General features: G+C 42.3%; 1 protein-coding gene across 1 annotated transcript; it reads left to right on the top strand.

Annotated features, from left to right (window-relative positions):
• Positions 1 to 392: 392 nt before the first annotated feature.
• On the top strand, positions 393 to 9,213 carry elf3 (E74-like factor 3 (ets domain transcription factor, epithelial-specific)). Its single transcript, XM_078197780.1, has 9 exons — positions 393 to 703; positions 890 to 1,033; positions 1,697 to 1,927; positions 2,439 to 2,537; positions 3,634 to 3,759; positions 4,663 to 4,752; positions 5,847 to 5,963; positions 7,119 to 7,314; positions 8,280 to 9,213. The coding sequence occupies exons 2-9, from the start codon at positions 898 to 900 to the stop codon at positions 8,377 to 8,379; spliced, it is 1,095 nt and encodes a 364-aa protein (XP_078053906.1). The 5' UTR covers positions 393 to 703; positions 890 to 897; the 3' UTR covers positions 8,380 to 9,213.
• The last annotated feature ends 649 nt before the right edge of the window (positions 9,214 to 9,862 follow it).

The raw sequence follows: 9,862 nt of genomic DNA, 5'->3' as shown, positions 1-9,862 counted from the left end.
ACCTGTTCACCTGAACTGGATGGAGCAGGTGTAACACAAACTTGGCTCAGTTTGATACAAAGTGAAATCCCCCCCTCCTTGAGTCAACCAGGCAGCTAAAGAAGCTGTGAGGGAGGGGAGAGTCACTAACTGCTCCTCTGCAACTTATTCAACCACAACACTGAAAACCCTCCTGCGAAGAAACAACCACTTTGTAGATTTCTAGTTGGAAACAAAAAAAATAATTGGAAAGAAAAGACGCCCAACTCCAACTGAATCCCAGCCCTGTCACTTTGTAAAGCCATAATATTTCACACATATCTGAAATGATTACAAAACCTGTTGGTTGGAGCTTTCTGGCAATGATTAATGGGCGGGACCTGGTTTCCCGTCACTGGCAGGGCGGGCTGGCCAGTTGCCAGCTGTGTAATGTAATGTAGTCTCTCTCTCTCTCTCTCTCCCTCTCTCTTTTATGCAAATCCCTCCTTGGTGACCATAGCCTGGCTCAGGTAGGAATTCCCCTGAAGGTGGGGTTTCTGGCTGCACAGCTCACCTCGTGATTCCTGGCGAGCCCTTATAAAGTGGCAGTCCGCAAAATAGTTCAGAGTGTCGGGGCTAAAAGGCAGGTGAGCGCTTCCAGTTAGGGTGCAAACAATTCACTGAGAATCAAACTTACAAGTACGGATTATAATTCGGGCTGGTTGAATCAGAGTGGTTCGCAGAGGTAGGTTTGTGTTTATTGCATAAGCAGTTTCCGCAGTGAAATTGTTCAAATTCACCCTCCGTTTAAATTGCAAAAGTTTGGATTTTTCATCCCGTGCCCTCGTTAATGCTACTTGAGACCTCGACACCTGCGGGTTCCTTCTCTGGACTTTTAATATTCAATATTCTCTTTTTTTTTTGTCCTCAGAAGTTATTATGGCTTCAATTTACGGGATTGGTAATATCCTGACTGATGTGATGCGCTCCATGTATCAGACCGAAGAAAATCAGCCCCTTTCCACGGGTGCCAAGGATCAGCATACAATCCCAATGTTATCAGCAGATATACTGGGTAAGAAAGAGTCTCCCAACTGAGGGGGGAGATCTGGGCATGAAATGTAACACCTCCAGATATACTGGCTAAATGAGAGAGACCTTCCCCAACTGAGGGGGAGATCTGGGCCTGAAATATAACGTGTCAAGTTGTTTTGAAATTATATGTTGCTTTTAAAAAAAAAAGACTGATATTGAAGTGATTGGCCAGACAGTGAGGTAAACCAGACCGCTGACAGTGCTCCTCGCTGGGGTGCAGTGTAACCAAGATAACCCCAAGCTGTTGCTGTACCCCTGACTTATTCGGCAGCTGTTTCAATGATTAAAAACATAATCGGTCGCCAATTTCCATATGTTTGTCATTATTCTAATGGACAATTTCAGCAGCATAACATGGGGTCAATGTTGGGGGGTGGGGGGTAAACTTTCTACTGGCCTTCATGTTAGTGAAGATTACCTGACAATTGCCTCATATAAAACCCCCATTAACCAGCTGTTAGCATCTAGTAAATATTCAAAGTGTTATACAAGTTCAGTTTGGATGCTAATGTAAATATGAATTGTTTGACTTGGGGGTTGAAGGGTTGGGCAGTTTTCCAAGACTCTGCACCTGTCGATACTGCGGCTGAATCACCTGGCCACCTCTTTTTATTGGATTGGTCTCTTTTTTTTTCTATATTAGATTCCACCTCTTGGTTTCAACTGGATCCTCAGCTGTGGGGCAAACAACACGTCCTGGAGTGGATCAGTTACCATGTCGAGAAGTACAAGTACGATGCCAACAATATCGACCTGTCCTTCTGTGACATGGACGGGAACACCCTTCGATCACTGACAAAGAGCCAACTGGTCACGATCTTTGGTCCGCTGGGGGAAGAGCTCTACAAAAGCTATCAGGATTTAAGTAAAAACAGTAAGTGGAATGTGTGACAGCCATCAGCTATGCAATGTATGTGACTCTCCAGCGTGCTGCATAGTCCCTGTCCTAGTGGGAAATACTCAGTACAAACACTGAAACATCCAGTCAGTAGAAGTTGAATGGAAACCGCACCGTATTAATTGTGAGTGTGAAGGGTTATGGCTAACCTTCATTCTTGAATGAAGTGACTAGCACCAGTGTCAGCTCGCAATAAGCTGAGATAAATGGGGAGGCTGCAGTTGAACCTCTGACCTCAATGACCATCGAGCTAATGCCCACTGACTGGTTAATATGCTGCTTTCATGAATCTTATTGACAATTAATTAGCAACTCCCTCGAATGTTGTGATCATCTAAAAGGTCACTGAACTTAAACTCTCCCATCAATTTATGTATTCAGTAAGATTATTATTGTTCATATCCAGAACTGCAAGTCTTGCAATTTATTTTAACCTCCAGACATTGTGCATGAAGAGTTTATTCATTTTGTTTTCCATTGGTGCCAGGTTTTGATCTGATGCTACCTGATGACTTCAGTGACATTTTCTTGCCAAGCATCCTGCCAGAAGATTGTAGCGAATACAAGTTTCTGGACACTGTAATTAGTAAGTATTGTTTTTTCTTTTGAACAGTCTCACTATGTAATGGGCATTCGTGGCTGGGTTGAACTTGGAGCTGACTTAAATGAGATGCTTTATTCTGGGGCTTTGTGGTTTGATGCCAGAAGCTTCCATAAAGAAGAAACCAAACCCTTTGAGAATTTTTTTTTTTTGGGGGGGGGTGGAAGGGAGACACACACTGTGTGGTTCATGATGCAAGAGGACTGATGAACTGAATGACGAAATTGGGCGATATGTTCGATTATATGAACAAAATTGCGGGCCTTTTAAGCCTGGAAGCCCACTCTACGCACTGGCTTTTTTCCCCCCTTCCTTAATAATGTTAGTGATTTAGAAGTGAAATCCTGGAAAGGCTGTGCAAAAGTTTAAAGTCTGAGGGTTGGGCAGATTTGAGGAATGGGGAACTAGGGCCACCTTGAAGCTCTTAAGCTCCCATTTTCATGTACAGTGTGTGTGGGACTTCCAGGTACAATCCTGCTGAGTTCACAACCATTTGATCAAGCTTATTGATTAGTGTCACAAGTAGGGTTACATTAACACTGCAATGAAGTCACTGTGAAAATCCCCTTGTCGCCACACTCCCAGCACCTGTTCGGGTACACCCGAGGGAGAATTTAGCATGGCCAATGCACCTGACCACATCTTTCGGACTGTGGGAGGAAATGGGAGCATCCGGAGGAAACCCACGCAGATACAGGGAAGAACTTGTAGACTCTGCACAGACAGTGACCCAAGCTGGGAATCGAACTGTGAGGCAGCAGTGCTAACCACTGTGCCACCCCAAGTCACGTGTTGTAAGAAAGAGGGAGAGTAGTTCAGGGACTTGAGCTACCTTTACAGGTTTTTAGGAGATATGATTTCTGGCATTGGAAATGGTACTAACTGTTTAGCACAAATGGAGTTTGATCTCTTATCTGCCAATTGTCATGCTCTTGGTTGAACAAGCAAAGGGAAGTTTTTATTTCTCTCTGCAGTCTTTTTTAAAAATCTTGTGATGCTTTTATTTTTAAGGTGGATTTCTATATCTGTTGTAGTTTGTGTAACCATGTTCTTCCTTAACATTCATTTCTTTTGCCCCTAGCCTGGAATGACTTGGATAGCGAAGAGTCACCGGATCATTGGAAAACTTTGCCTGATTTCCTACCCAGTGACCCTGGGTATGAATCAGCGCCCACCTCTCCGTACAGTGTTGATGACTCCAATTCAGGTAAATTTTAGCTCTGTGTACTCCCCGCACAAGTACATGGCAAACCTAACCTCCTACAATTAGCAGGTGCGTACCTGCTGCTGTGGAGGCACTAGGTATTAAGTAAAAGCTGGACATTGTTTGAAAGTATTTTGGTAGCGCTGTAATCTGAGCAGTCAGTAAAATAATCCAGCTCATTTACTGAAGTTCTTTAATCTTTTTACAATAAGCTGGCAAAGTTATTGCATTGTGCACTGGACTTTTAAGTGAGTCTATTGTGTATTTTCGCATGAATCAATATAGGAACTAACTTTGGATTCTGCTATTTCATTCCGTTTTTAAAAAACAAATCTAACTTCTAGTTTAGGTTACCAGACACTCATCTCCCACTGACTCCTGTGTGTTTGTTGCAGGTGGCATCTTCAGTGGGTCTGTGAATTTGCCCTCCCATTGCGATGAAACATGTCTGTACGCTACACGTGGATCCATCTAATGGCTTCCACCTTGGGTACCAGCAGGAGGAGGGCATCCCATTGGGGCACCCAGTTGGGTCATGGCTATCTTTTTTGGAGATGGGGGCAGGATTTCATGGCCTCGCTCATCCTGAAACCGTAAAATCCTGCCTTGAGGTCAAAGGACCTTCCCATTGTCTGGCCTTTGCCCGTTTCGATTCCCGTGGTGGCCGGAACAGTAAACTTCCGGCCAGAGAGTGTGATTTAAAGGCTGAATACTCGGGCACCCCCACCATGCCTTTTTAATACTCACGTTATTTAGAGTTGGGCTGTGGTCAGTCTCTAAGAGATTCAAACCAGTTAATTGGAAATAGTTTTGTTGCATTTTAATTTTAACATTCTCATTACTGTTGGTTGTACGGTCAAGTTTAAATGAAGGTGAGTCATGTGCTACATTCTTGGTGTGTTACAGGGTCCCAAGCGCCCAATTCTCCAGACTCCGGTGGAAGTGAATCAGATTTCGATCCCTCAATAACAAATAGTCGATACACAACTCAAAATGGTAAACCTTTCTTCAGTTTTCTTTTCGGGGACAAATGCCATACACAACTTGCACACTTGTGTTTACTTTTCATTCCAGGGCTGGAGGCGAGGGTTGAGGAATTTTCTTTTGATTTATTTCATCAATTGACCAGTGGAATTATTTTTCTAGTGTTTAATTTTCTCAGGTCAGGGTTTGTACCTTGGTACCAGCAGGAGAAGGGCATACCATTGGGTCATGGCTATTTTTTTTTTTTAGAGATGGGGGCAGGATTTCATGGTCTTGCTCGTCCCAAATCTGTAAAATCCCACCTCGAGGTCAAAGGACCTTCCCACTGTCTGTCCTTTGCCTGCTCCAATTCCCATTCAAGCCCCCTTCAGCATCTTACATGGGGATTTGCTCTTGAATAAGTTTCATTTTTGTCAGGGCTACTGTGAATATGATTTTGTTGTCTAGTGTCAATAAAGAACAAAGAAAGTTACAGCACAAGAATAGGCCCTTTAGCCCTCCAAGTCTGCACCGATCATGCTGCCCGTCTGAACTAAAACCCCCCACCCTTCCGGGGGCCATGTCCCTCTATTCCCATCCTATTTATGTATTTGTCAAGGCACCCCTTAAAAGTCACTATCATATCTGCTTCCAATGAAGATTGAATTCTAGTTTAACACTGGAGTGGTGCCTCATTTTACTGAGAACTTCACAGATACTGAGATGCCTATTCTGAGTTGGCTTTGAATCCAAATCCCAGAAGCCAACCTATTGCCCCAATAAATTCTTTTTTAAAACATAGAAAAACTACAGCACAAAGCGGGCCCTTCGGCCCCACAAGTTGTGCTGAACAGATCCCTACCTTTTTAGGATTTGCATAAATTGAATTAATTTCTTAAATAATCTTGACAAAAATGCTCAAATGTTGAACAAATCTTTGTTGGAATATTTTTTATTAATGCCCTTTCTTTCAAGACAAAAACATTAATAATTTCTGTAACTGTCCCTTATTCAGTATGGTATCTGAAACCACTTCTCAATTCCAATATATATTTCAATTTGACCAGTAGGCAATGCATTATTATGGGGCTAATTCTTTGTCCACTTTTTTTCCCCTTGAACTGTAGAAGGATTTCCAAAGATGTCAAATGGTGACTCCAACCCTCCCAAACGAGGAAGAGGAAGACCAAGAAAATTTGGCAAAGAAGAGAAGAACTGCATAGAAACCAAGAAGAGTAAGCACTGTAAGTGATTAGTATTAGCGTCTCGGTATGAACAATCAGCATCATCAATCGAAGCCTTCCAAAGAGACCTAGCTAATTATCTGTAGAGGACCTTAGAGGGTGGAACTCATTGAGTTGCTCTTGTCGAGAGCTGCCATGGCATGAAGGACTGATGGCCTCCCCACTAACCATTTTATAATTTCATGGAACAAATGTGCCTTCAAAATAAGCCCAGTCAAAGGGCTGTAAATACTGTTATAATGGGACTTCTCATTAACATTTTTTTGGAGAAATGTAGTTTCTTGACTATAGCCATTTAATCAATTCCTTTCTGATGTTGGGCTTTAAGCTAAGCAGTTGCATCAAATCTGTTCCTTTTTTAATTATAACCTCACAGACTCTGACCTTTTTTTTGGGTCACATTATTCCTGTCACTGCCTTCCTTCACTATTACCCGTAAACTAGATCAACTGGTTATTCATGTTGGTGGGATACAGTTGATGGCTACAGTTAAACACACAAGCTGCTTTGCAATGTCCTTCAGAAGTAATTCCTTGCAGGCAATACCTTTTATGGCATTTTAGTTCTGAGGTGCTAATTTGGTGACTTGGGCTAGGCTGACGGGATTTGGGCCTTTGTATCGAAAGCAAAGCCTTGTTGGAAATAATTCCAGGAAATGTTCGAGTCTGGTAGTGACTGAAGAGAAAGTCATCATTAACATTACAGGTCAATGACCTTAATGTGACATGAGCCTCACTCGTACTATTCCAATCTTGGAGCTGCCAAGATCATCTTCAAACATCAAAACACTTTGAACAGGCCAAGAATTTGTTGACAAATGGCCTGCTAACCACTTTCTTTTCAAAGTTTGTTTATTAGTGTCACAAGTAGGCTTGCATTAACACTGCAATCAAGTTACTGTGAAAATCCCCTGGTCACCACACTCCGGCGCCTGTTCGGGAACACTGAGGGAGAATTTAGCACGGCCAGTGCACCTAACCGGCATGTCTCCTTGACTGTGGGTTGCGCCCTTTATGTCCATTGGTAGCAAGTGTTCAAACTCTTAGATATTCAATTCCTAGTATCATGGGTGTGGTCAAGGCTGCTTTGATTCCTGTTGTGTCTGTATTTTGTTTTTTATGCTTCTAAATTCAAACCTCTCCATTGTTTTTGCAGCCCCACGTGGAACACACCTCTGGGAATTTATTCGAGACATCCTCCTTCATCCAGAGATCAACAATGGCCTTTTGAAGTGGGAAGACCGGACAGAAGGAATCTTTAAGTTTCTAAAATCGGAGGCTGTCGCCCAGCTGTGGGGTGAAAAGAAGAAGAATAGCAGCATGACCTACGAGAAACTCAGCAGAGCCATGAGGTGAGGAGAGCAGGCGGAAGAGGTTTATTTGAATTTCACCCCATGGGCATGACTGGCACATGTTGCTATCCTGAGTGTCCCTTGAAGCTGGTGGTGAGGTGTTACCTTGAAACACTCCTGTTTATGTGGTGAAGGCACTCTGGAGAATTCCAGGCTTTTAAATCGGCAAGGAATGGTGATTTATGTCGGAGACAGTGGTGTTGTGATATTGTCACTGGACTAGTTATCCAGAGACCATTTCAAATCCCACCACGGCAGATGGTGAGATTTGAATTAAGGGTGGCCATTGAAAAAGCACATAGAACATAGAACAGTACAGCACAGAACAGGCCCTTCGGCCCACGATGTTGTGCCGAGCTTTATTTGAAACCAAGATCAAGCTATCCCACTCCCTATCATCCTGGTGTGCTCCATGTGCCTATCCAATAACCGCTTAAATGTTCCTAAAGTGTCTGACTCCACTATCACTGCAGGCAGTCCATTCCACACCCCAACCACTCTCTGCGTAAAGAACCTACCTCTGATATCCTTCCTGTGGTTCACTAATGCCCTTTTTTGGGAGGAAATCTGCCTTCTGTAACTACGTGACCACAGAAATGCGGTTAACTCTTAAAAGCCCTGTGAAATACTGTTCCATGAATGCATTAACAAAATGTATTCAAGGTGAGTATTGAATTACTGGAAGGAACTGTGCCACCCCTCCAAACGCTTACACTAGTAGAACATCTATAGGCCATCTTGGTTGATGAATGGTTCATGATTTGGGGAGAGGAGAGTTTGGCAGTGGAGTTCGATCTAGATGGATAATTATATGGTGTACAACTTCAATATGATCCTTTCAGTTACACAGGAATTAAGAAGTAGTTAAACATTCAGTTGCTAAGCAACATTCTGATAGAAAAAGTGTTGTTAAAGAGAGAAACGCAGGGATATAATCCACTCTAACCGTTCTCATTTTCTTACAGATATTATTACAAGCGGGAAATTCTGGAGCGTGTAGACGGGAGGAGGCTGGTATACAAATTTGGAAAGAACTCCAGTGGCTGGCGAGTTGGAGATGCATGATCAGAATATATTTTTTTTTTTCTTCTAATAAAAGTTCACTAACTCTGCAGATAAGTTTGCTGGCAAACAAATCCCATCAGTTGGAGTGAGAACACCCAGCCTGAAATGGACTTGAGACTTCCTCCATATGGAGAATGTGCTCCATGGGCATTTTAAGTAGTGAATTTTATGAAGAGATGGAAACAATTTTTAAAAATTTTCTGCATTTATCAGACTCCAGCCTTTCAAGGCCAAAAGTGTGTGTCATTTAAAGATGGCACTGGGAATAGTAAGCCTATATTTGGGCCAAAGTAGGTTATTGAACCAATTTTTAAAACTGTAATGGACATGCTACCAGACATTCGAGCAAAGGCCACTTGAGTGCGCAGCCAACAGTGGGCGAAGTTGAACAGCTCCGATCTCCATTCTGTCCTGGAGTTGTTGCGGTTGTTTCAGGAGTACCAGTTGCTGAGCAGGTGCGCCCATATGGACAAGGCGGCTGTATTGCAGGACTCGTTCTGTTGCTTACTCATAGAGATTTGTTGCTTACACATGAGAACTGTCATGCAATGAAGTTTATTTTGGAGGTTGATAACGTGTATAAATATATATTGACATTCTTTCATGGCAGTTTGAGATGTTGGAAACTTGATTCAGCTGGACTGGTGCAATTTCCACAGGAATGTGACTGTACATATGATTTGAAAAGACATGAGGGTTAATATTCTTTAAATAGGTTGCATAGATTTTGTAAGAAATTTTAAGTCCCTAAACATAATTATGGATCTGAATGTACTTTATTTTCCTATGGAATACATTGATATTTTGCAAATAAAAACAGATTTTAAATTCCAAGCTTGACTGAATCATTTTTTTTCATTTCCAGTGATTGTCTTTGGGTTGCGCATTCACCATTTTGCAGTCAAAAATCAGAGTTTCCATTTTGAGTGTCACAAGGAGGCCATCTCCTTGGATTTTGTGTTCTGTTGTTTCCAAATGCTCCACCTGGTAAAATGAGGAGAAAAGCTCTAATCTGTTCCAATGAAGTTTTAATCTCAAGCAGTGCACAAACACAACCAATTGTAGACATTGAGCTGAGTATGAGTGTCTGATGTGGAGATGCCGCTCGGTATCTTGTCTGCTTTCTTGCATCTTTGTAGAAACTTGATGTCTGTGTCGATATGCGCGATCTTCTTGGAGATCCTCTCCACTTGGAGCCGGCAGTTCTGACCCAGTGCCTTTGTCACAAGGAGACCCTATCCTTTCAGGTTATATATTAATACAGCCTGACCATGCTATGATCCAGACAGTTTAAAATTGGACAACTTTTTTTGTTGTATACTTTTTTAAAAATTCAAACCAAACAAAAAAAGTTTGCATCCAACAACTAATTTACCCCCCACCGCCCATTCAGTGTACATTGTCATAATCACAAGATTACAGAATGCTGGCTGTTAGTCAAAAGGCAGCAATTCTTGTTGACTGATTTGGTTGAGCTCTTAAG

Source organism: Mustelus asterias, chromosome 25 (genome assembly GCF_964213995.1).
Source record: "Mustelus asterias chromosome 25, sMusAst1.hap1.1, whole genome shotgun sequence".
Classification (NCBI taxonomy): Eukaryota; Metazoa; Chordata; class Chondrichthyes; order Carcharhiniformes; family Triakidae; genus Mustelus; species Mustelus asterias.
Note: the sequence above shows the minus strand (reverse complement) of the source record. Positions and strands in the feature narration are given on the sequence as shown.

Bases quoted from the DNA above. Each gene is read 5' to 3' on its own strand.
- elf3 (XM_078197780.1), top strand. From the start codon at position 898: ATGGCTTCAATTTACGGGATTGGTAATATCCTGACTGATGTGATGCGC. The intron at 1,034-1,696 runs GTAAGAAAGAGT...TTTCTATATTAG, and splicing joins GTTATCAGCAGATATACTGG to ATTCCACCTCTTGGTTTCAA. The intron at 5,964-7,118 runs GTAAGTGATTAG...TTGTTTTTGCAG, and splicing joins AACCAAGAAGAGTAAGCACT to CCCCACGTGGAACACACCTC.